Source organism: Lactuca virosa, chromosome 2 (assembly GCF_052849685.1).
Source record: "Lactuca virosa cultivar CGN04683 chromosome 2, Lactuca_virosa_CGN04683_v6, whole genome shotgun sequence".
NCBI classification, from domain to species: Eukaryota; Viridiplantae; Streptophyta; class Magnoliopsida; order Asterales; family Asteraceae; genus Lactuca; species Lactuca virosa.
Window position 1 is genome coordinate 212,276,540 of NC_136427.1, and position 26,997 is coordinate 212,303,536.

The window sequence follows — 26,997 nt, forward strand, 5'->3', positions numbered from 1 at the left end:
AAAATATTAGTTTGACCGATTCAGCCCCTTATTTTGGTAAAGTTGGCAATTTTTAGCCCTTTTTATGAAAAATGACGTATTAGGTCCTTGAACTATTTTTCTTTACATTTTTGACCTAAACACTTAATTAAATGATGTTTTAAGCCCAAAATTTTATTTAGGACAGGTTCAGCCCCTTAGTTAAAAGATTTGCATTTAAATCCACACTTTTTGCAATTTTTACTATTTTTACCCAAAATCCAAAATCTTTGCATTTTTTGTCCCTTTTGATAAATAAGGCCATTTTAACCCCTGAAATAGGTTTATATACGTTTATAGCCCCTGTTTTGAGAAAACTTTCCATTTCAGCCCCTTAAATTTGATTTTTCGCATTTTTTGGCCTAAATAGTCGAAAAGCCCAAATTTTAGCCCATTAGGCTAAAATTTACATTTTTAGTCCTTTAAAAAGCCTAATATTTATAAAAACTCTTATTTTAGCTGTTTTGACCTTTTGATCCTTGTAGAAACCGTGAATGACATCTTTTTCCCCATCTTTTGTTTATTTATCAAAAATGGTCCAATAACAAATTTTATGTTGTAGTGTGTTTATTTTAAAGCTTGTATAGTAGTTTATCTTGACATGTTAAGTGAAATATGACCTAGATCACATATTTTTCCTTCTTGAACTATAGATCTCGAAATATCTTTCATTTTTAGCACATATTTACCACAAAACACAAGAAATCACACATAACATACAAATACACATAGATCTTCACATTTTACTTGTATTCTCCCCCATAAATCATATGAAAACCGAAAATAGAGGGGTATGAACTCACCTTAGGTTTGTGGGTTCGGTTTTGAAGAAAGAAATGGAAGAGTTTGGTCCTAGCAACTTCCTTGAGTAGATCTCGAACCCAAGAAGATTTCTAAGAGTATAAACACCAAAAACTTTGTGTAAAGGAATGATATAACAAGAGAGTGAAGTTATGAAGCTTGGATGTGTAAAGACTTACCAAAGATTGACAACACTTGATGAAGACTCTTGAATCCAAGCCAAATTTTCGAGAATTCCTTGAAGGAAGGAAGGAGATGGCCTTAGAAAGAAATGGAGAGAATTTTTGTGTAGTGTGTGTGTGTGTGTGTTATGTGTCTTCGGCCGAAACAAGAAGAGGGGAGTGGGGAGAGAGTGAGATGAGTTGACATGCATGGAAACATGAGAATGGTGCATGGATACCCTATGTATATTTGTGAGGTGGCACTACAATTGTCAACCCTCATTTATCCATTCTTTTTATATATATATATATTTTGTTTTACTTGGGCCGAAATGGGCTAAGGAAGGAGGAAGGAATCACTTTGGCCCATTCTTGCCTAGGCTCGAGTTCATGAGGCCCATAAGGCAACCTCCTGCTTTTATGTCCATTCAAATGGCACGCCCTTTTGTGTAAGCATGGTAAGTGGCTTGGCTGTTTTGAAGAAGTTCTGAATGAATCTCCTGTAATAGCCTGCGAGACCTAAAAATTGACGAATTTCTGTGGGTGTCGTTGGGACCGCCCATCCTTCTATGGCTTTGACCTTAGAAGAGTCTACATGTATCCCTTCTTGACTGACAACATGACCCAAAAAGTTCACACTACGGAGCCAGAACTCACACTCAGAGAGTTTTGCGTATAACTTTTCAGTTCGTAGGGTTTCCAAGATTTGCCGGAGATGTCGACCATGCTCCTCTTCGCTTCGAGAATAGAATAGGATATCGTCGATGAAAACAATGACAAAATTGTCGAGGAATGGTCGGCAGATTCGATTCATCAGGTCCATGAATGCGGCGGGGGCATTCGTTAGACCGAAGGGCATTACAACAAATTCGTAATGTCCATAGCGAGTTCGGAAAGCGTTTTTGGGGATATCCTCTTCCCGGACTTTGAGTTGGTGGTATCCGGATCGCAGATCTATCTTAAAGAAGTAACTTGCTCCTTGGAGCTGGTCAAATAGATCGTCGATTCGCGGAAGTGGGTAGCGATTTTTGATAGTGAGCTTGTTTAGTTCTCTGTAATCAATACACATTCTAAAGGATCCGTCCTTTTTCTTAACAAAGAGGACCGGAGCTCCCCAGCGTGAGAAGGTAGGTCGGATGAATCCTTTGCTCAAGAGTTCGCCAAGTTGGCTTGACAGTTCTTGCATCTCCGTAGGAGCCAACCTATAGGGTGATTTGGCAATGGGCGTGGCTCCCGACACCAGGTCAATTCGGAACTCGACTTGTCTTTCTGGGGGTATCCCCGGAAGATCTTCAGGAAAGACATCCGGGAAGTCGCAAGCCACTGGGATGTCTCGAATATTGACCTCTTCCTTGGACTTATCCACTATGTGAGCCAGAAACGTCAAGTCCTTCCTTTGTAGATACTTTTGTTCCTTAATGCACGAGATAAGACGAAGGTTCGTACTGGGTTTGTCCCCATATATAATTAGGGTTTCGTGGTTAGGGAGATAAAGGCGAACGGCCTTATCGCAACACATAATTTCGGCATGATGGGGGCTCAACCAGTCCATGCCGACAATCACATCAAAACTCCTAATAGTTACAGGCATCAAGTTTATTTGAAAGGCATGTTGATTTAAGGTTAGGGTACATCATACAAAGATTTCCCCAGTTGATTCTGTTTTCCCATTAGCCATTTCCACCGTAAAGGTTTCATTAAGCTTTTGGGGTTGTTGTTTTAGCAAGTGTTTGAATTTATTACTCATAAAGCTCCGCTCTGCTCCGGTATCAAAACAGGATGCATGCATATGAGTGGTTAAGGAGAAACGTACCGGTGACAACAGCGGGATCCTGAACCACTTCTCCTTGACCCATATTCAGCACTCTTCCTACTGCTCCCGTCGCCTGGTTGTTTGCATTGGGACAATTCCGCCTGAAATGTCCGGTCTTCCCGCACCCATAACAGGTATAACTGGCTCCATCCTTTGTGGTGTTGTGGTTGTTGTTGAGCATCTGGCTTTGTGGAAGCTGGGTCCTACAATACTTTGTTGTATGGCCCTTCCGGTTGCATCTTGTGCACATCATCTCTCTCCATTCCCTGTGGTGATGGTAGTTACATTTGTTACACTTGGGAAGATTCCCTGTGTACTGTTTCGGAGCATTTGGCGTGGATGAGGCTGGAGTATGTGGTGCTGTGGTAGCTTGGGTTGCTGCATGGACAGTCACTGTCTATTTCTTCTTAGATGATTCTGAGTTCTGTTTACCTCTTCTCTTGTTGTTCTTCCCTTTCTTATTCTATTCTTCCTTCTTAACATCCGCTTCCACAATCTTAACACTCTTCTTGCTGCCATGATCATACAGTTTCTTGCCCAATCTTTTGGCGCTATCAAACGCCTCAGGGTTTGCCGCAATGACATTCCCTTGGATAGGTGCAGTCAACCCCCAGATGAACCTCTCAATCTTTTTCCCTTCTGAGGTGATCATACCCGGACACAGAAGGGATAGCTCGCTAAACCTAGATATGTATGCGTCGATATTGGAGTTCTGAACTGTCAAGTTCCACAATTCTTGTTCCATCTTTTGTATCTCGACTCTAGGGCAGTACTCTGCCAACATCATTTCCTTCGGTTCTTCCCAGGGCATCGCGTTTGCCACTGGAAGGGTCATGGCTTCGATGTGACCGTTCCACCATGAGAGAGCTTGATCAACAAAGGTACATGCTGCGAACTTGACCTTGCACCCATCTGGACATCCGCAAATTTCAAAGACGGATTCAATTTTCTCAATCCACCTCTTTAGGGCTATGACACCTCCCGTTCCATTAAAGGTTCGTGGCTTGGCGTTGGTAAAATCTTTGTAAGAGCATGTCTTGGTAGGTCCTTGATTTATTCCGTTGTTTGAACTTCCAGCCCCCTGCCCGTTTCCTCCGCCATTGTTCCCTTGCTGGATTTGCGCCATGGCTGCAGCAGATACAACTGCTTGAAACGCAGCTGAGTCGACTTCCGGTGGTGTCGGTGGTTGATTATTTCCGCGGTTTGGTCTCTGCGGCATCTTGCTGTTACGGAACAGAAAGATGTTGAGTATGTATTGTTTTTAAGTTGGGAATTTCGTGAATCGGTTTGCACATCTAAGTGTTTCCATAATATACGCTAAGCAATAAGAATGTATAACACATAACAGATAACAACATCACAAATAAACACATAATATTTTCCACTAATATTATATGCACTTTGATACATGAAAATTTGCTCGAAAGAGCATACATAGTGGTACAAAGTTCGACAGCATAACGACTCTATGAGTAGTGTAATCACTTAAACATGGAGTCGGTAGTACATAGTGTAGTGCGTACAAAAGAAACCTAACACTAGTAGAGGGTTCTACTGGTCCGAAGTGTTCTGGGATGCGTCGGGTGGTGGGGCTGATGATGTGGATGCGCCCTGAAGACGCGCCACCTGCCGTTCTGTGGCTCGTAGTCGATCCTCCCAAATTGCTTGACGTACCTGAAAGTTATGGATTACTTCTTGAGTTTCTCGTTCCGCTCTTGCCACTGCGGCGTGCATCTGAGTCAGTTGCTCGGCCGTGTCCTGGACTAGGTCGCCCGTGTTCCGTAACCGCCTCACCATGACAGGAAGTGCCCGGTCGGCTGGCCCTCCGTCTCTCAGATCATAAAATTCCCTAGCCATCCCGTATGAGGGTCGTTGCCCCTGCTGCCTGCTCCATCTCCAAATATCCACGCCCCATGGAGGCGTGGGGCCATTTGGGCCCATCCGATGAGCGGGCACCCTAATCGGGTAAGGTGGGTTGATGACTTCGGACTCCGCGTCCGAATCGCCATCGTCGTCATCACCGGGTTCTTCCTCGGACTCCCCTTCGGGGTCCTCTTTGGCCTCTTCTTCCTCCAAGTCTACCACTAGCTCAGCAGGTCCGCCCTTGATTTCCGCTTCAGGTTCCTCTTCAGACTCCTCCTCGGGGTCTTCTTGAGGTTCCTCTTCCAGCCATCCGTTATTTCCCTGGTTAGGGAAATACAGATCCCCAGGATGATGGAAGCCGGCCATACTGTCTGCGAGAGGGTATATGAATAAGCTATTATTACTCCTAAGATTTATTATTTATATATAATAAAAGTTAGGTTGATGCGCTCTTCTTGTTTAACAATAGGGTATGCCTTAGGTTTACTGACCAGCACGATCGTCCCAGGGCATGTGTTAGTTGTATTATGAAGAAATGTAGTTGATCAGGCTACATTCATTCCTAATACAACTGTGAACAGCCCTGGTTTAACCGAGATATCAGGTTCTCCCTAATCATCTTATTTGATTTGTTATTATGTTCATTTTTCTAAGTCGCACAAATAAGGGTGTTTATTAGCACATTTTATTTGTTTTGTTCAGAGTTATTTAGTCCCTTGCTGGGTTTATAGTTGCATCTCAATGTGTGGTTAGATATGCCAGTTCACTATAAACAGAGCTCTGATACCAACCTGTCACACCCCCGAACTAGACGTCGGAAACGTCCGAGGGCTCGCGTGACTTAAATTGAAATATCATCACAATGAATATACATGAAACATAACACATTCATCACCAAACATTACATAGTACAACTGACATTGTTTACATCAAGTACATGGTTTACATTACATGATCCCAAAATATAAAGTGTTTGGTGATTAGCAACTACAAAAGAAACTTTCAACACACTGGATGCTTCCTCGTTCTAACGATTACCTGAGAATACAAGTTATTTTGAAAACGGTCAACATATATAATGTTGGTGAGTTCATAAGTATGTTTGATGTAAAATAGTTTATGTTGTTCGTAAAACCCAGAAAATTTGATATTTTCTGTAATAAGACTTTTCATGAAAATGTTGTGATGATCCTGTAAGTATATGCGTGAATGATTTCAAAACGTGTATAAATGAGAAGTTTTGCATTATAGTTTTTGAAAGTACAAGTGAGTAAGATTGGTTTCCCCGGAAAACCCGATGTTTTCAGATAAAATATTATGATTGTTTTGTATTATTGTATCGTCACAGCGAATGAATATGATTTCCCCTGATTACTTAGATGGTATTGGATCTCTATGTGAGTCGTTATAACCATGCATGATAATGACTAGTTCGTCTGTCTTGGCATTCTAATGAACACCGGAATTGATCTTAAGATTTTGTCACCCTAGACTGGTCGAGTTTAACTGTAGCGAACAACTTAGGTGTGGGGGAGTCACCCCCGTATAGATCTATACACAAACTCTCGCTCTCCCTCCAGGAGACTTTGATTACAACTACAGACTACGACCGACACTTATTGGTGTCGCCCGTTATTACTCACTTAATCCAAATGAATTTGATTAACCTTGATTAATGATCTGATTTTAGTTTACTTGAAGAGAAGGTAAGCCTAACAGACGAGGAGAAGAGGACTACTAGGCCCTACTAATTACGTATGTTATTTAAGGCTGTCGGGTATACGAAATGCGCGTTGGCCCATTTCGCATAAGATTTATTTGGACCTTACTAGCAATTTTAATGGGCCACTGAGGCCCAATAGCATGTAAAAGCCATTGAGGGTCCCTTAAGCATGTAATTGGGTCACAGGAGGCCCAATAACATGTATTATTTATGTTGGGCCCAAAAGTCATGTTAATGGGTCACGAAGGCCCAATAAGCATGATTACAATCTTTCAAGCCCAACAATTAGAATGTTTACTTGTTTTGTATAGTATTGGTGTTGCGAAGTTGTTTAATCGATATGTCGTAATAATCACCAATTTGTTTTATAACGATTCATAGATTTATAAAAATAGTTATTTTTCTATTTAAAACCCATAAGTTATAAAGTTTTGTATATTTTGACCCAATTATTTTATTATTAACATAACTGACTAAAAATATTAGTTTGACCAATTCAGCCCCTTATTTTGGTAAAGTTGGCAATTTTTAGCCCTTTTTATGAAAAATGACGTATTAGGTCCTTGAACTATTTTTCTTGACATTTTTTTACCTAAACACTTAATTAAATGATGTTTTAAGCCCAAAATTTTATTTAGGACAGTTTTCGCCCCTTAGTTAAAAGATTTGCATTTAAATCCACACTTTTTGCAATTTTTACAATTTTTACCCAAAATCCAAAATCTTTGCATTTTTTGTCCCTTTTGATAAATAAGGCCATTTTAACCCCTGAAATAGGTTTATATACGTTTATAGCCCCTGTTTTGAGAAAACTTTCCATTTCAGCCCCTTAAATTTGATTTTTCGCATTTTTGGGCCTAAATAGTCGAAAAGCCCAAATTTTAGCCCATTAGGCTAAAATTTACATTTTTAGTCCTTTAAAAAGCCTAATATTTATAAAAACTCTTATTTTAGCTGTTTTGACCTTTTGATCCTTGTAGAAACCGTGAATGACATCTTTTTCCCCATCTTTTGTTTATTTATCAAAAATGGTCCAATAACAAATTTTATGTTGTAGTGTGTTTATTTTAAAGCTTGTATAGTAGTTTATCTTGACATGATAAGTGAAATATGACCTAGATCACATATTTTTCCTTCTTGAACTATAGATCTCGAAATATCTTTCATTTTTAGCACATATTTACCACAAAACACAAGAAATCACACATAACATACAAATACACATAGATCTTCACATTTTACTTGTATTCTCCCCCATAAATCATATGAAAACCGAAAATAGAGGGGTATGAACTCACCTTAGGTTTGTGGGTTCGTTTTTGAAGAAAGAAATGGAAGAGTTTGGTCCTAGCAACTTCCTTGAGTAGATCTCGAACCCAAGAAGATTTCTAAGAGTATAAACACCAAAAACTTTGTGTAAAGGAATGATCTAACAAGAGAGTGAAGTTATGAAGCTTGGATGTGTGAAGACTTACCAAAGATTGACAACACTTGATGAAGACTCTTGAATCCAAGCCAAATTTTCGAGAATTCCTGGAAGGAAGGAAGGAGATGGCCGAAAGAAATGGAGAGAATTTTTGTGTAGTGTGTGTGTGTGTTGTGTGTCTTCGGCCGAAACAAGAAGAGGGGAGTGGGGAGAGAGTGAGATGAGTTGACATGCATGGAAACATGAGAATGGTGCATGGATACCCTATGTATATTTATGAGGTGACACTACAATTGTCAACCCTCATTTATCTATTCTTTATATATATATATATTTTGTTTTACTTGGGCCGAAATGGGCTAAGGAAGGAGGAAGGAATCACTTTGGCCCATTCTTGCCTTGGCTCGAGTTCATGAGGCCCATAAGGAAAACTTACGGCCCATTGGGCTCTTAGGATAGCTCACGGCCCAATTTTTGTATAAGAGAATGGATTTGAGTCCATTAAAGCTAATTGGATTAGTTATGGCCCAATAAGGCCCATTAAAGATAAACTAGTCCATTTTAGGCTTATAAGGCCCAAAAAGGTTAAGTCTTATGAGAGTGGGTCCAATGAGAGCCCATTTAAGAGTTCTAAGCCTAAAATAGTCAAATTGGAAGCTTATTGGCCCATTAGGCCCAATACAACGGTGATCTACATTTACGTCCATATAAGGCTTCAAAAGGAGCAAATTTGATGCTTGAGTGATAACTGTTGTTGTACGAAAACTCAATTAAAGGCAAGTGGGTATCCCATGACCTTCCAAAGTCTATCACGCATGCACGAAGCATATCTTCAAGCGTTTGAATGGTTCGCTCACTTTGACCATCGGTTTGTGGGTGGTAGGCAGTGCTCATGTCGAGTTCTGTTCCCATAGCTTTCTGAAGCGATTGCCAAAAGCGTGAAGTAAATCTACTATCTCGATCTGAGATGATAGATATTGGTATTCCATGGAGTCTCATAATTTCCTTGATGTAGATTCTCGTCAATCGTTCCATCTTGTATGACTCTTTTATTGGCAGGAAATGAGCGGATTTTGTCAACCTGTCGACTATTACCCATATGGTATCCAATCCATCTGTTGTCTTGGGTAATTTGGTCACAAAGTCCATAGTAATCCTTTCCCATTTCCACTTGGGTATTACTGTTGTAATAGTCCCGAGGGCTTCTGATATTCTATCTTCACCTTAGCACAGGTGAGGCACTTGCTAACGTAAGTGGCAAATTCTGCCTTCATGTTAAGCCACCAATACTGCTGCTTGATAACCAAGTACATTTTATCTGAACCCGAATGGATGGAGTATCGTGTCTTATGGGCTTCATTCATGACTACTTCTTTGAATCCCCCAAGTCTGGTATGCCCTACCTGGCCCTCAGCTCATGACTGGAATGCTCCTGATAAACTATCAACCTTATCCAAAAGAAAAGGCCTAACCAACGTCTTTTACAACACTCACCTGCGCCAAAATGCTGAAATCCCACTATTCACGATCCAACTATGGAACACGTTGTTTATCCAAGCAAAATACTACAACCTTGGTCGCACCCGACCCCAGAATAGAATGGTAGTCGCACCCTAGATCCAATCTGCAGACTATAATCCAAACTTGATCAAGCACGTAAGTCGAACCAACTCTATTACCACCTTAAATACCCACCGATACGCACGGAGGATCACTACCATGTACATGTTTAGGAATCCCTAACTCCAAATTCACTCGCCACAAAGCCCATATTGGATCGAGACTGATCCGATTCTACTAATACCAAAGCTAGCCCAAGAAAAATTCCACAATTATTCCCAAGGTTACCGAAAATCCGAGTCCGGTAAGAATCAAGAGTCTATTCCACTACTGAGGGGAAGCATACCCCAAAGACTTAGGAAATGTAAGAACACTGCACAAGTGGATTGTTGACGCGTTCCTAGCTCCTCAACTGTCGCCTCTTGAATTTCCTTCGGAGCATTTCCCGCTTTCTGGGAGGTTCACCGATTAACGCTTGTCCGACCCTTCTTGAAACCGCAATCTGAACAACAACAGACAAAACTTTCAATGGCTGACGCTCAACCTGAAAATTCCCTAATTCAGCTATCAAGCACCGAGATGACACGATTCACATGCTGGGGAGTTTTACCGAACTCCTAACTCACACAAACCTCAAACCAATCAGCCACTAGGGTTGTCTTCCTTTCTGACAACGATGTGAAAATTATCCCACTTTCAAAACCGATCCGACTTCTGCGTTCTGGGACGATTCTCCCCCACTTATATTCGACTAAGTCCTCACAATACATGAAAGTTGGAGAATTTCGAATCCTTCTTACTTTCCAACGATCGATCTGATGACAACCAATTCTTTCCAACTGGTGCTCCATTACCAGCCAATCCCAAATGATCACATGCTTTTGATAACTAGATGAACACTTCCTGAATTCCCGGGAACCCAACAGTCCCTAAATCTCGAATGATCCCACACCCAAATCTTGAAGTCCAAAAAAATAGATGCTCCAACTAATGTCTCAACAACGAGCTACTTCCATTGGCGCTTTCCTCGGCCAATCAATAACGCTTACTAACACCACTGAATCCTGACAATACTGAATAACCATCCTGTGGGACCCTGTCCGCAGACCTCCCGTATAATACCTTTCTTCCCAAGTGCTCCAACAAATCTCCTGCTCTCGGCTTTAGAAATCCTATCATTCAGGGTCTCGCACCCTGACTCACTCACCAGCTCAAACCTCCACAACTGAACTGCAGTAGCTGAAACAACCTTTGCCCTAAACTGGGCTACAACTGCTCCCCAGACATAGTCTACAATCCCAAGAGTACAATAGATCGCACAATCAATCCATACCGTCCGATACAAGAGATCCAAGGTGAACTGGACCTCCAAATACTTATGCCACATCGACCCACTCGCGCTTACCAGCGCTGAACTACTATCGCCAATCCCGGCAACCAACTGACCCCGAGCTGGAATACAACCTGATCCTGGGTTACAAAACTGCTCAATCCTTCGAGCTCGTAAACTGAAAGGGCATAACCCTTGCCCTAGAAGACGACATTCCAATCCTATCAATTAACCATTCTAATTCCAACAGCATAACTCCAGCTGAACATAATCATTACTCCTTTCCTGAGTCCCACGACTCGCATCCCGGCCTAAAGCAAAACCCCCGAAGCCTCAGATCCAGAAACTCATGTGCTAGCCCCTCACGCTCAACCCGCGGAAAGTAACGTGTACGGAACATCTCCCTGATCTCAAGTAACTGCATCCCTCTGCTCATGAGAATATGTCCCAGTAACAAATCCCGGTACTGGAAAGCTGGACCAACTCCTACCCCTGCCATCGTTACAGCTGTTAAAGCTGCTGCGGCAGCCGTCTCAGCAATGGCTGTGTGGCGCTCGTCGAAATACCCAACCACGGCGGTCTTAATAGACCCTAACATCTCCAGTAACTGTCCCCAAAGAAACTCGATCACCTCCTTCCGGATGATCTCACTGACACGGTCCTTTGACAATGCTGGCCTATCCTGGCTGCCAGCTCCCGATCCTAACTTGGATCCGGTCTCAAGCCGTCTCCTAACCACCATTATGGTAAGACACCAGAAAGATCTCTGATAATCCATATAATGATAGGGGACCAACTCCTAACCCTAGGGATTGTGACTTAGTTGACACGCGTATGGGTCCTGTGCTTTCAGTAGTATGGGCCCCTACTACCTTCCACACCTACCCATATTTGTCCCAAGTATCACCACAACGCCCTAACTGAAATACACAACATGGCGAGCGCTCAATACTCACTCCTAGAGGAATGCTAAATATCCCATAACTGGCCTCCCGGCCTCACACAACCCACCCATCCATGAAACTTCCACCAACCCTACATCACTAGTGTATGCTAACCATACATAACGTTGGACCCTATAGACTTTCGAATATCCAATCCTACCCTAAGCTCCCAATCAAACAAGAACAGAACATAAGGCCAAATCAAACATTCTCAGGCTATAAGATCTTAATTATGTATAACCGTGATGCATACACTAAGCAACTACAGTAATGATGTCAATCTCATATAAAGGAAACCCTAGGCTAGCAGGCATCATGTAATCAGGCAATTCTATCATGCAATTCCTGAAGATCCCTAGCCTAGTACTAACATGTTGTTCTAACATATCTCATAATCAAATAACTTGTATGGTATTTTGGGGTCTACTTACTGGCTCCGGCTGATCGTACACCATGCATCCTCCTTTACTTATTTTGAAAACCATTTTAGAATTCATTTTGAAAATCCTTTCCTTGATTTGAGACTGGAGTCACACGAGTGTTCCTCCAATTCACTCAAACCAAGGCTCTGATACCAACTTGTAACACCCAAAAATTTTCAACCAATTTAAACTTTTAAAAACATTCCAAACCACTAAAAATCATTACAACTTTGTTTTTAAAATGTATAATATCAGAGTTTTCCCAGAAACATAGACAAAACATGAGGAGCTATACGATCACGCCTTAGCCTTGCCGCGATCCCCTGATGTACCTGAAACAATAAACTGAAACTGTAAGCCCGAGAGCTTAGTGAGTTCCCCCAAAATACCAATACACATACAGTCCATATAAACATATCATAACAAACTGAACAACATGTAATGGGTCCCCAGATTTACAGACTGGATTACCCCTGAGCCCACAGTACGAGTCTCCCTTTAGCTCGTAACTGGAATGCTCCCGAGCCCACAGTACGAGTCTCCCTTTAGCCCGTAACTGGAATGCTCCCGAGCCCACAGTACGAGTCTCCCTTTAGCCCGTAACTGGAATGCTCCTAAGGTCTGTTGGCTACCGCACGGAGCAGTACAACCTCAACCCATCCCACATAACATATAACATACCACATAACCACTGAGCATGCAATAATCATATAACATCACAGGTAGTCCTACAGGTCTACCTAACTGACATAACTACTAGCATGCAACACTAACTTATACTCAACATCTAACACTGCTAGAATAACATATCCAATGGGCCGGCCTTGGTGCCTTAGACCCCTTAGTATAGTGAGGATAACTCACCTGGCACTGCTGAAGTCCCGCAGATACAACTCCAGCTGTTGGTTGACAGATTCCCGAACTGTCAACATCAAACAATACCCAATTAATAATTGGGTTCCAAGCCCAAGGTCCAATTCATACTACAAAAACCCAAAAATCAAATAATGGGCCAAATCCCAACATATGGCCCAACTTTCCAAATTGGGCCCAGACCTCTACATGGTCTTTCCTTAAGGCCCATCCAATTATTCTAATCCAATCCCCATGGCCCAATATTACATAATCATAAGGGCCCAACACAAAGTCCAAGTGAAATTAGGGTTTCACATAAAATGACAATTAGGGTTAAGTGTTTCTCACTTAACCCATTAAGGACTTAATCCATTAAGTCCCTCACTTTACTAAATAAGTCATATGGTGGGATTGGGCTTAATACACAATTCCATTCCAATGGCCCAAACGTGGGTCCCGATAAGTCCAAGCCTATAATCCTAAAATTAGGGTTTTCACATGAAATGGTTATTAGGGTTAAGTGTTTCTTACTTAACCCATTAAGGACTTAATCCATTAAGGAATTAATCCATTAAGTCCATTCTTGCCTTAAGTTAGTTTGCCAATGATTATTATTTAATATTTCAAGTTATTAAATAATCTCGTGTGTGTGCCGATTAATTCTCAAGAATTAGAGTTTTATGCTATTAGGGTTTGCCTTAAATTAGGGTTTCCTACCCAATACTAGCTCATTAGTCAATTGGTTGAGCATCTAGGTCACTTTGGGCCTTATTGAGCCCAATAGGGTTTTATTAGGTCCATTGGGGTCTCTTTGGGCTCACTAGGGTTTCTTTTGGCCCATTAGGGTTTAGTAGTCCCTTGTCCAAACATCCAAACGAGTCACAAACCAAACAAGGCACACCGCCACCCGACACGGTGGCCGGTGGCGGCAGCCACCACCTCACGGTGGTGGTTACAAATTTTCTTTTGATTATTCCCACACTATTACAACTTTACAGCAATACTCAACACACACACACAAAAAATACACACACTAAGCAACATACACACCCTCCATGGCGGTCTTGAGGTGGCAGCCACCATGGCTGGCGACCATGGTGGTTTTTCCTTGACTTTTCTCCGGCAGCAACAACCCGAGACATCCAAGCTTGCGAGACACGCTGAAACACACACCCACTACACACACGCACGCCCCTATTTCCCGGAAAGTAAACCCAACACCCACTGAGGTAGGTGTCGAAGGCGGCAGTAGCAAAAGAAAAACGGCGACGGCAGCGGCGAAGAATGTCGGCCACAGCGGAACAGTCGCGTGGCGGCGACGGCCACGCCAATCCAACAGCGAAGGGACGAGTGACGGAGGGCAGCAGCATGAACGGTGGCACCTGGCCATCAGGGAAGAACATCAGCCGCGACAGCCGCCCGAAATGGCGACCTTGCAGCGACATAGAAGAATAAAAAGAAGAAGACGGATACGACGGTCCGCCGCTTGATGACAACGGAGCAGCAACGAGGGTTTCCGGTGGTCACCACAGCGACAGAAGCACGGAGATAGCTTCTCGACGAGATGGAGGAACAGAAGAGCGAAGGGAGGAAGGTGGAGTGGGGGTGGTTGTCGGTTCCGGCAAGGCTAGGAGGTAGCATGCGATGGTCTTGGAGCTCCCCAAGGTGGCGGCTGAAGATGCCACACATGGTGATGGCGGCTGGTAGTATAAAAACGTAGGGTTAGGGTTTGAGCGAGGGTAGCGATTCTTATACCTGCTCACAGACAACTTTCCATAATTCACACTTCCAGCCCCTCCTACTTCTTCTTCTTTCAAATTAGATTCGAAAATTACTAAATGGTCCCTCCATGACAAATTCTTTTCAAATCAAACCCTTAATTTACAATCTAAACCTTGCCTTATGAAATCCTTACATATAGAGTGCAAGTAATTGCCAAACACCCCTTTACTTAGGAAAATCTTTACAAATTAAATCCCAAAATTACACTTTAACCCCTGGAAATTCAAATCTTGTCATTTGGCTTCCCGAAACCAACACCCCACTAATTATTATTTTATTTTGGACGATAATTATATATATTAATACTAAAACTTGCTTCTCGGGGTTCCTGATTTATTATTTAATTACTCTATTTTAAAACGGGATGTTACATGAATACAGTTTCTGGTTTTTAGGACTTCATTAATAAAGGATTAAATCGATTATAAAATCAAAATATATAACTTTTATGGAATTTTCCCACACTTTTAACATGCATAAATCATTTCAAATAATATATTAAGTTAATATAATAATATAAAGTTATATTAAGGGTTCAAAAAATAAGATATATGGACAAACGCCATAAACAATGATAAAAATAATCCTACATGGTTATAATTTTTTTTCTTAAGAATATATTTAAGAAAAAGAAATCCAACAATTATTATTGTTATATACGATTTAATTTAAACTAAGCATTTTTTTTAAACATGCCTAATGTGTAAACTAATATATTAGAAATTTATGTTTATTTTAAAAAAAGAACTAAGGATATATGTGTGCGCGCATCTCACACAACTTCTTTTTTAAGTTCTTCAAATGTTTTTTCATGAATGTCGGTTCAAACATATTCCGTTAAGAGGTTTGCAATCTTTGACAAGTTCTTAATGAATTGCTGGTTGTAACCCGTCAATCCAAGATTTTTTTTTATCTCTAGTAAACTCTTTGGGGATTTCCGCTTCATAATAGTTTCAATCTTTGTTGGATCCATTTTTATTCCATCTTTGTTCACCACGTGACCAAGAAATTGTATTTCTTCAAGCCAAAACTCATACTTTGAGAAGTTTGCATACAAATTTTCTTCCAATCATTTGAGCACATGTGTTAAATGTTCCTTATGCTCTGTTGTTGTCTTCGAGTAAATAAAAATATTATCAATGAAAACTATCACAACTTAATCAATATGTGGTTTACAAACCCTATTCATAAGGTCCATAAAAGTCGTGAGCTCGTTGGTTAGGCCAAAATGCATCACGGAAAATTCAAAATGCCCATATCTAGTTCGAAACTTTGTTTTCTCCACGTTTTCATATATTACTTTCAGTTGGTAATAACCGGATCGTATCTTTAAGAAATAACTCACTCCTTGCAATCGATCAAAGAGATCATCAATCATGGTTAAAGGATATCGATTCTTTATGGTCACTTTGTTGAGGTCACGATAATTACTACACATTCTCATCGATGTGTCTTTCTTATTCACAAACAAAGATCGGACCTCCTCTAAGGTGAGGTGCTTGGTCTCACAAACCTTGGATTAACAACTCTTGAAAAAGTGTCATTAGCTCATTTAATTATAAGGGTGCCAAGCGATATGGTGTCTTTGCAATTGGTGCGGTTCCTAGTACTATATCTATATGAAATTCCAATTGACATTCTACTAGAATTTCTGGTAGATCGTTGAGGAATACTTTGGGAAAATCTTTCACAACATCAATATCTTCCTTTGTTTTCTTCTCTTTGATCGTATCTACCACATAAGCCAAGTAGGTTTAGGATCCTTTCTTCAAACACTTTCTTGCCTTCATTACATTTATGGCATTGATTTCACTCATTTTCTATAAATATGGAATAAAAAAAACTTGATAAATTGTGAGGATTACATCGTTCATTCCATAATTTTTGGAATCTACAATCATGAACCATATTCCACCGAACTTGATGGATCATTGAGTTTTTCCTGAAAGTCATTTTTAGGCCATCCGATATGGTAATGTGTATGATGCGTCCCACCTCATGACAACACCACTCCACCATCTTGGGACGGTGTTCACGCGTGGATCCTCCATAGAGAGAGAGAGAGAGAGAGAGAGAGAGAGAGAGAATATCCTCTCTCTTATTTATAAAGCTCCGTAAGTTGCTTTACTCCACACCACGTCTACGATGTGTTTGGAATTGGGTTCCCTCGAGAAAAAATCTTATGGATAGAAGGGTTGATGCTCCTTCTATTATGTGTCCTTCCTATGATGTTGGTTTGGAAGATACTTCTCACGTATTTTTGAGTTGTTCGATAGTTGCTCATGTTTGGTATAGCGTTGCCAAGTGGGTTGACACTGCCCTCGTGTCAAGTTGGAAGAGGAAGGCTCTTGAAGTTATTGTTATTACTATTATTTGGATGTTGTGGCGATATAGAAATTGCATGGTGTTTCATAGTAACCATATCAAGAAGAGCAACATTTTTGACAATATTGTTGTTCTTTCTTTTGATTGGTTATCCGATAGGAATCGCAAAGTTAGTTTTTATGGTCCTTATGGATACAAAATCATATATGGTTTATATTTCTTTGTAATTTTCCATTTCTAGCTCCATTGCTTTTGGGTCTTTGAATAAAATTTAGCTGTTAAAGAAAAATCGGGTGTCATGTCACCCTTACGGGCTCCTTATGACCTTATCTTTCCAAAAGAATCACATAGAACGCATAGGGACTAAAAAATTAAAATTTAAAACTAAGAGACGCATAAGCTGGAACCCTAATACATTGCGGACCATATATGTAAATTCAAAGGGCTTGAAGCCCATGAACCTGCCTAATTTCACCATTTTCTGTATCGGACATTCAGACGCAAGCTAAAACACAGAGACAGAGAGGCGAAGCGAGATGAAGACGATGACGGTGTCTCGGTCGAATTATCGCTATAAGTTCGGAGTGTTAATTTCTGGAATTGTGTTGTCGTTGTTGTTGTTGATCAATGCACCGAAGAAAGCCGAAGCTTCGAAGTCTCCGTCGGCTTTTGTTCAGACCGTCATCTACTCTAACAAGATCGCCGTGTTCTCCAAATCTTATTGCCCGTTAGATTTCTTTCGATTCATATTTATATATTTGAACACGCTGCATGCCTATTGTTAGAACAATCGTGAAATTTTTTGAGTTGAATATACAGAACTGCTTGAAATCATTCATTTTTTCTCGTTACTTTGCGAAGTTTGTGATTAGTAGTTTGTTTTTTATACGATTGGAATACACCAGGATGAGTTTTGTTGCGTAATTATATTGAAGATACAATTGATTATCGGCATCAATATTGAGAACACTCGGTGTTATTTGTCACGAATTTAGGTATTGTCGTCGTGCCAAACGCATCTTTAATGAACTACAAGAGAATCCTTATGTTGTGGAGCTTGATCATCGAGGTATTTGTCACCTAATCTTCCATTGTTCACTAAGTTTAGCATTTTCTTCAATTTTACTTGGAATGATAAATGATATAATGTGTAACACTAAAAATGTTAAGATGCCATTTTCAGATGATGGATCCCAAATTCAGGATGTGCTTTTAGATCTTGTTGGCCGTCGCACTGTTCCTCAAATATTTGTTAATGGAAAGCATATTGGTGGTGCTAGTGGTTAGCTTTCTTCTCTTTTTACTTATTATATTCTCTTCATAAATTTACAAGGTTTCTTCTTCTTATATATATATGTAATTTATTCTTGTAGATCTTGAAGCAGCTGTTAGGAATGGCGAGTTGCAAGATCTCCTGGATAGTAAGTGAAAAAGAAGGAGAATTCTGAAAGCTGTTGACCTCCTTTCGATGTAGTGTTGACTTTTCTTCCTCTGATGCATGCAAAATGTAAATCGTTTACTAGTGAAAACACAGAAAAGTGATGTCTATTGGATGTGTTTTACCAAATCATATTACTTTCCAAAAATTAGAATTTCTCAATTTGTATATCTAGTCTCTGAGTGAATAAGATCATGAAGCCATTGCATATGTGTTGGGCCTCAAAGTTGACTTCTTGGCACTGAGTAATTCTTCTTGATTCTTATAAAAACATTAAAATTTACATTGCAATGTAGTGGCTTCAACAGGTTTTCAACTTCCCCTATTGTACTGGATTCATCACCAACAATCAATTTCCCTCCTTCCCTTACAATTCTATCAACTTTTACAATCACAGGTGTGATTTTACACTTGCATGCAGGTTATAAAAGTTATATAACATTATAATCAATGATCTTAATACAAACTCATGTAGCTTTTGTGTGCACTGGAATTATCTCTTTTTTAGCATGGAGAAGAGAAGGTCTGATGGAGAAGATTGTATGTCTCAGGGTACCCTTCAAAACTTAATACAAACTCATGACAGCTGAAATTGCAGTCTCTGAGAAGAGCAAACTCAATTTGAGCTTCATGTTCATCTTTAGGGGCGAACAACATTGCAAGGGCGTTTCTGTCAAAAAGGTACCCTTCAAAAATACATAAAAAAGCTTCAAGTCTCATAAGTCATCAGCTCATCCTCTTAGACACCCATTCTTAATTCTAAAATCTGAAATCACAAAATACTTAATAGTTACAACTACAAGTGGAAGCATCAAAGCAAAATTTATTCATTTAAAAATGTTGGTATAATCTCTAAAAAAGTTCAACATTAGGTGTGTCCATCACATGTTTTGGCTATGTAAATTCTCCCTTGTTCACCTGTAATATATTGTTGACGTGGCATTTTTTTTTTAACAAAACACTTTCAAACTTCAAATCTTGTACCAATTTTTAAGAAAGTTATAGCATCAAATAGGGATGCTCAAAATAACCGAACCAAGAATTGAAAAAGAAACCCGAAGAATCGACCTGTTGAAAAACCCACAGTTTTGTTCTGTTCTATAGAAATAAGTTCTATATACAAGTTTGATTGATTAAGTATGATTGAAATGTTTAACACGATTTATCGGATTCAGTATAAGTGAAAATAATGAAAATATATTTACAATCAGTCATCTTCTATTTTGTTTTTAGTAAATTACTTATTTTTGTTAGATTTTATCAGCATGGTTAATGATTTTTTATATAAAAGTTACAAAAAAACAAAAAATTCGAATGTAATCAGGATAGGTATTAATTATATTGTCATTTCAGCAATATATTGTACATGGACATCCTATGTGGAGAATGACTGAATGACATGACATAAGAATTCGTCAGCTTGTGTCATGTCATAGGTTATTAGATTACCATTGCTATAAAAAGGGTGAATTTTCTAAAAGAGAATGCAGTAATAAAAAATAATTTGAAAAGTAGGGTAATAAGAAAAAAAAAAGGCTATATATGATAAGGCAAGATGGAAATACGTTGCTATTTCTTGCATTTAGCCTACAAATTAAACCTTGTTACTAATATAGTTACCTTTTGTTTACTTGTTGTAACATATGTAGTCTAGACCACCATCGAGAAACTGGGCCCCACCAGCCGGAAAACTAACAAGTTCCCCAGCCACTTTCACCAAGTTGGTGGTTGTGAGTCGTCCCATATATTGTTTTCCTTGCGGTGAGATGTTGATTAGAGGTTTCAAGTGATCTTTGGAATTGGGTGATACATATTTCAGAACAATTGCAAATATATTGTGTTCCACCAACTATTTTTAATGAATTGCATCAAGTTGTGTAAATTGTTATATTTGAAATATTGATCTTGTACTCGTTAATGCTTGTTTTCTTGTCGACATATATTTGAGCATCTAAAGAAGAATGACGGTAGCTGGAAGGAAGAAAAAAAAAACCAAAACTGAACCAAAATACCCAATATTATGTTATTTTATGTATATATTCAGTTGATTACAGAGTTAATTAAGTATGTTCAAAAGTAAAACAATTAGGGATAATGACTTATAAGGATAACATAGTTTAGGTTTTGTTCACGTTTAGTCATTTTAATTTATTTTTTGTTTGCATATTACTATTGAACTTGTTTGGACGGTTGGTGTAGGTAACATAGTTTAGGTTTTGTTCACATGTAGTCCCTTTTTGTCCACATATTATTACCATTGAACTCATTTGGATTGTTCACGTTACATCCTTATAAACTTGTTTGGACCGTTGATATTACATCCTTATAACTCGACAGCTCTAGTTGTCTTCTATGTTACCATTGAACTGCATTTCAACTAGCTCCGTATGAGAGGTGTTTTAGTTTGAGCTCGTACCTACTCAATCTTTCACATTCTTTAAACTATTATAACTCCTTCGTTTGAAGTCGGAATGTCATGAATTTTTTTCAACACGTAGTTTGCTGCTATGTGTAATTCATTTTAGACTATATAAACACCTTATTTGGTTACATGTTGATTGAGTTATGGGTCCCGAAACATAGGTTATCAAAGCTGAATTTATGTTATTTTAGCATCGAGTTTCCTGTTTGTACTTCATTTTAGACTATATAAACACCTAATTTCTTTATATATCAGGTTAATTTTTGTTGGATGATTTGGTATTATTCTAAACATTTGAGCTCAAATCATTAAGTAGTTATGCACCAACTGCATAAGAACATGTGTCGATTCAAACCGGGTATTTAACCGAAAACTGGCACTGACACCAACATCTGGCATATGGTCCACTTATCGATTCTCGTTATTAGTTTAAACCGGTTTCAATTCCAAATCGGGTTCAGTCCGGTTGACACTGGTTGCTCATCTTAGTTCCAACTAAGCACCATTGACTTAGTTAGCCTTTATTTGACCAACTACCTAATATCATGCAGGCTCATCAAATAGCGGGATCGGTTCTAAAAAGATCAAACCATTTCTCTAGTGATGTGAATAAACTATTGTAGAAAGGGTTAATGACTTATAATGGTAACATAGTTTAGGTTTTATTTGCATTTGGTCCCTTATGTTTTTTTGTCTATATACTACCATTGAACTTGTTTGGACTGTTCACATTACATTCTTATGACTCGCTAAAATCTACACCAACCGTTCATAAGGATGTAATATGAACAATCCAAACAAATTCAATTGTAATATGTGGACAAAAAATAAATTAAAAGACTAAACGTGAACAAAACTAAAACTATGTTACCTTGTAAGTCATTATCCCAAACAATTATTATGCATTTCCGGTTCTATTGAAAATTAATAGCAATGAAAATTAATAGCAAGTATGCTTGTTTTTGTTAATATTTAGCTGAAGAAAGTAGAAACAATTAACCGGAAAAATCTGAAAATCAAAAAAAATAAAAAATAAAAAATGACGGTTTGGTTTTTCTGAAGTTAAAACCAAAAGTTTAAGTTATAATTAAAAATCAAATGGAACCCCTAAATAGAAAGAATCATTATTGGTGTACTAGTAGCCAAACCAAAAGATAACAATAAGCAATCTCTATAATGAACTTTAGATAGGTCTTGCATATCTATAATTATATCCAGTTGATGATTAAACTAGTAGCTGTTTAATGTGATGGGATATTGTTGTTGATGATTTAACTTTTTAGGCCGTTATTCCAAATATCGGGAAAAGGACATCATACATGGTCGTCAAAATCATAGTCCATGTTTTGACTTCCAAATAGCAAAATCGACAAGTGTTGTAAACTGAAATAATAAGCTTTGAATTTACAAAATTAAAAGTGGATTTTTGTATATGGTGCACGAGTAAAATACATGATGGCTAAATGCATTTTAGAGACAAGACTGAGCAGGAGTCCAGGAGTTGGTATACAAAAACCCTCTTAATACTATAATATCACATAAAAACACCTGATTGTTGAAACAAATCAAAAAAAGGAGCACTCTAAGTCTATGTAAAGGTTCACTACTATCAATAAAAACACTTAAGTCATGATTCAAGACCTCACCTGACATTTGTCTGTAGACTGTATGTGGTTCTAAATGTGTCCTCCAGGTGGAAGTCGAGGTTTCCCCTTGATGGAATTCAAATGCTGTGTGACAAATATAACCCCCATCACAACTATGAGACACCCAACAAGTGTGCTAAAAAACAAGGCACCCGGTTGCCTGGTTTGAACAAACCCATAAACCCCATTCGAAGTCACAACAATAATATCCGTCAGCCCATCATTTGAAAAATCTGCATCCACCAACGCATGACTTGGCGGTGCAGGAAGCTCAATGCTCGCCAGTAGACTTCCTCTAGGCGACACCACTACCGCTTCCTGCTCACCCGCTGCCAATATCAAATGCTGCTGCTGATTATTATTATCATCATGCATCATCCGCAGGTTAAACGCTTTTAAAGTCGGGACCACATAACCCGCATCCATCATGCCAGCTGGCGACCCAAGGTTTGACCATATCGCACCAGTCAACAGCTGCCATTGCCACACAGCTTCCTGCCCATGCAACCCCGGGGAGTAAGCCGTTACCTGCCACACACCAAACTCTAATATTACTTTCTTATTATATGAGTAAATTATAAATTACAATATTCTCCTTATTATTATTATTTACCTCTCCGCGATTTGTTAGAAATACAATGTCTCCATGGCTACCCTTGCGATGCTTATGGCCATCATTTGTAGGAATGAGAATAGGTGTTGCTACCTCAAGTGAAGTTACATCAAGACCCCTTCCAAAGCTTCTAGAATATTCCCCATGAGGAAACAAATTAAAAGGAGAATGATGACAAATCGAAACATTGAAAAGTTGTTCTTTCACTGGTACACCCGATGTTGCAACTGCCCAACAAGGTCTCAAAACTTCCATTGACCCACTAACAACCGTTTGCTCAGCTCCATTCCCCCCAACAGCCTGCAATGCACCACATAATAACTTTTATTTTTTTATTTATTAAAAAAAAAAAAATTAATAATTTAAAACTTATATTAAATAATTATAACCTGGACATGATCTAGAACTCCATCTCCGTTAACATCGGCATGCAATCCACCCTCATGAAGATGAAGCTAAAAAATTTAAAATATATTTATTAGTATTAGTTTTAGTATGTATGTATAAATGGATTGATGATATGTTTTATGTTACCTTGCATAAGGTACGACCAGATGCTAAATGTAGAACTTCAATTCCTTCCTTTTCGTGGGCCACCAAAACATTGGGGACCCACCAGAGCTGTGTGTAATTTGTAATAGTGGGAACATAAGGTGATGCTTTTTTAGTTTTTGCTGAATTAGCAAAATCTGCAGCTTTTCCAATTAAATTTGAAATCTTTTTACTAGAGTCTTTCCCAGGAGGATGGTTTTCTTCTGGTTTGTTGAATGGGTAAGTTGAAGATTTTCCAGGTGTTTTTTTCACCGACTTTCTTTTATGCCGCCTAAAGTGGGCCAGCTTTAGCATTGTATCCTCCCTCCTATCCTGATTTATTTTATTAAAAAAAAAAAGAATTAAAGATGATGAAAAAAGAGCACAAAAAAAAGAAGTCAAGTATGATGTACTCACCCAGTGATGTGGCATGGTTCCTAGAACTGATTCCCTGAACTCCCTGCATTCAAACTACAATTGAAAAATTCACATCATTTACTAGCATTGACTCATTAAGATATAAAATATAAAAATTATATATATTTGTATAGTGTAGTGTACCTCTCCTGGTTGACGCCTATTAAGAGCATGAACATCGAGTTTATAATTATGTTGTGGAATTAGTGGAGATTCATCTGATGGAGCAGCTTCCACGTTCTTTTAATAACAGAATAATTGTTAGTAAACAGAATTAAGATATAATCTATAAATAATAAATGGTTTATAAAATTATTACCTCATTCTTTCTACTCCAGCGAAGTGAACCAGTTCGCCCAGCAAAAGCATAAAATGCAAAATGGCGTAAATCAACAGCTGCAGATGCATCTGCAGACTACATGAAAAAATATATATATAAAAAATTTGACTTAAAAAAACATCAGAAACAAAATGTTGATAAAGAAATAACTTTACTTCTTTTTCGCTTGCGCTTCTTCTATGCTGATCTGCACTTTCCTCAGCCATTTTAATCTCTTCAAAAGGATCAAGGTGCATCTGAAATAGTGTACAAATGATTATTCAATTTTGATACAATGTTATAAATTATAATGATGGAAATACAAAAACAGAAGAGTTGAAGAGACATACATGTGGCTGCATTTCCATCCTTCCTCCAACAATCACAAGCCCAGCATCTCCATGTTTTAACGTATAATTACTTACAGAAATTGATATCTCTCTATGGTGAGCATTGTGTGGGAAATCCTCCTGAAAAAAAAAACAGAATGTATTAGAGTTTGACCATAGAAACTGAGGTTTATGCAAAATTTATATGAAAAAAAAGGTCACCTGAACATTTGTTTCCCATAGCTTTTGAAGGTTATGATCAAAGCACATTATAGACCAACCTGATGTCACAACAACCAAGACTTGTTTTTGCACTTGACCACGTTTGAAAGTTCGGTCAACTACCCCTGTTGCCATGGCTACTGCCCGTCTGCCCGAAGCAACACGGATTTTGTCAGGTAACAAGTTTACTTCTGCAAGAACACGAGCCTCACTAAATCCTTCATCCACACGCCTAGAGTGAGGTTCTAAAACCTGGATCAGTGTGAGATAAAGAACATGTTCAGGACTCCAATCCCAAGATAGGTGGTGATAAATGTAACTATAAACACTAGTAGTGTAGTACCCTTCGATTCATAATTTACAAATGCTAAAAGTTTATCTGCTATATAAGAGATAACACAAGGTTATATAGCAAATAATAGCCGCAATGTATGTTTGGAGCAACACTGAGTTAAAAATGACAAGTATTTGAGAGTATTGCTTGGAAGAAGAATAGAGGTTTGGGAATTTGAATATAATCCCAATTAGTTCATACTTTGAAACTATTGAAGTCCGAACCAATCCCTATGAGCTATCCTTCAATTGAAACCCCAAATTCCATTCTACGAACTAGATAAACAATACCTGAATTTTAGCGTCATGGGTAGCCACAAGAACCTCTTTCTTTCCATCGCCATTAAGATCGGACACAATAGGTGGCGGAAGCCGTTCCCCCTCGTATTTAATTGGATATTCATCCGATAGGTGGTACCACGCCTCCTTAAACGAAAAATCGCCTTCGTGCTATTGTCAAATAGAGATAAATTAGACGTAGTACTCATGTAATTTCATCTACAAGTACAAATTTCTAAAAAAGAAATCAACAACTTAAACAGCTCTAGGGTTTTGAGGTCGATCAACACTGTGACTTGAGATAATCTGATATACCTGAAGGGAAAAGAAAATGGCGAAAGCGGCGAGCATAAGGATTGCTAAATCTCGCTTCCTCATGTTGATGACGATGCAATCGTCTACTAATATTCCTTAATTTAATTGATCGATTTCTGAAAAATAGAAATAGAAGATCGATACTGAGAGCGACGATAAATTGCAGGGTGTAAGTGTAACGACGGTCTCGAGCGGGTTGGGGCGGTGTAGTTGAAAGCTGCGACTGAACTTCCTCCGACTCATTTATTTTGCCATCATTGCCCCTAATGTTTGCAAAATCTACATGAATACCCCTTAGACTTAAAATAATAGGATAGGAAAATCTTATTATTGCACAAGGAAGTTTGATGAATTTTCCCATTTAATTTAATTTTTTTTTCACAACAAATCATTAAAGTCATATTTTACTAATGAAATTGGAAACCACAAATTTACTAACCGTTTATCAGGTTTTAGGGCAAATAAGGTGGAAACACAATGCCACATAATATTTATCACTTAGAAAAAAGGAAAAATAAAAATCATTGAACTCATTATCCTTCCTCTCTCTCTGGAAACGACAATATCCGACAATGACGGTGACGTCTTTCATCCTACTAGGTGTACCGGAAAGTAACATTCCCATGAGAGTTTGTAAATCTTTATCTTCGTCGACGATGGGTTTTTTGTAATCGTGAATGACGAAAAATCTGAAAAACCCATTCTTCATCGGCGAATCTTGATTCTAGATCTGTGAAAAGATTTTTCTTGCAAGTTTGGATTTGATTCTCACATGAGCTAAAGTGGATTTTGAGTTTTTGGTTCAATTCTTATAATTTTTGAGTTAGATTTTGAGTTTTTGGTTCGATTATATGGTGCGGAAAGGTGTAATCTTCTGCCTTGTTTGAGAGTGATCAGTGGCGGAGCTTGACCAAATTATTTGGGGGGGCCAAAACTAAAACTATAGTTTCTTTAAAAAAAAACAGCAGGGGCCAAAGCGTATATCTTATAATTTTATGTCTGATATATATAAAAATTAGTAGGAAAACCTAATTATAAGCCAAAAAACAGGGGGGGCTGCCCTTAGTATGCTCCGCCCCTGAGAGCGATGGTGATAGCTAATCTTCTTCA

At 38.8% G+C, this 26,997-nt stretch overlaps 2 protein-coding genes across 4 annotated transcripts; one reads left to right on the forward strand and one right to left on the reverse strand.

The window, feature by feature from the left end:
* The first annotated feature begins 17,407 nt into the window (after positions 1–17,407).
* Positions 17,408–18,687, forward strand: LOC145160146 (Glutaredoxin family protein). The gene is made up of 4 exons (XM_079079255.1): positions 17,408–17,750; positions 18,019–18,092; positions 18,207–18,305; positions 18,397–18,687. Exons 1-4 carry the CDS (start codon positions 17,560–17,562, stop codon positions 18,450–18,452), a joined length of 420 nt encoding a protein of 139 aa, XP_078935381.1. The 5' UTR covers positions 17,408–17,559; the 3' UTR covers positions 18,453–18,687.
* A 16-nt stretch (positions 18,688–18,703) lies between these two features.
* On the reverse strand, positions 18,704–26,110 carry LOC145160145 (FG-GAP repeat-containing protein). 3 transcript variants are annotated; one of them, XM_079079254.1, is made up of 13 exons: positions 25,888–26,110; positions 25,585–25,743; positions 24,961–25,212; positions 24,760–24,879; positions 24,586–24,666; positions 24,410–24,505; positions 24,235–24,330; positions 24,091–24,144; positions 23,677–24,006; positions 23,532–23,597; positions 23,143–23,442; positions 22,530–23,057; positions 18,704–19,227 (listed from the first exon to the last, which is right to left on the reverse strand). In XM_079079254.1, the coding sequence occupies exons 1-12, from the start codon at positions 25,948–25,950 to the stop codon at positions 22,560–22,562; spliced, it is 2,115 nt and encodes a 704-aa protein (XP_078935380.1). In that variant the 5' UTR covers positions 25,951–26,110; the 3' UTR covers positions 18,704–19,227; positions 22,530–22,559. The 3 variants fall into 3 exon arrangements, with proteins under 3 accessions (XP_078935380.1, XP_078935379.1, XP_078935378.1); XM_079079253.1 differs by lacking the exon at positions 18,704–19,227 and adding an exon at positions 22,287–22,431 and having other exon boundaries at positions 25,888–26,109; XM_079079252.1 differs by lacking the exon at positions 18,704–19,227 and having other exon boundaries at positions 22,287–23,057; positions 25,888–26,109.
* Positions 26,111–26,997: the final 887 nt, after the last annotated feature.

Coding starts and splice junctions, on each gene's coding strand:
- LOC145160145 (XM_079079254.1), bottom strand. CDS start 25,950: ATGAGGAAGCGAGATTTAGCAATCCTTATGCTCGCCGCTTTCGCCATT. Junction 24,506..24,585: donor GAAGCGCAAGCGAAAAAGAA/GTAAAGTTATTT, acceptor TTTTTCATGTAG/TCTGCAGATGCATCTGCAGC. Junction 24,145..24,234: donor ATAGGCGTCAACCAGGAGAG/GTACACTACACT, acceptor TTTCAATTGTAG/TTTGAATGCAGGGAGTTCAG.
- LOC145160146 (XM_079079255.1), top strand. CDS start 17,560: ATGAAGACGATGACGGTGTCTCGGTCGAATTATCGCTATAAGTTCGGA. Junction 17,751..18,018: donor TTCTCCAAATCTTATTGCCC/GTTAGATTTCTT, acceptor TCACGAATTTAG/GTATTGTCGTCGTGCCAAAC. Junction 18,093..18,206: donor TGTGGAGCTTGATCATCGAG/GTATTTGTCACC, acceptor TGCCATTTTCAG/ATGATGGATCCCAAATTCAG.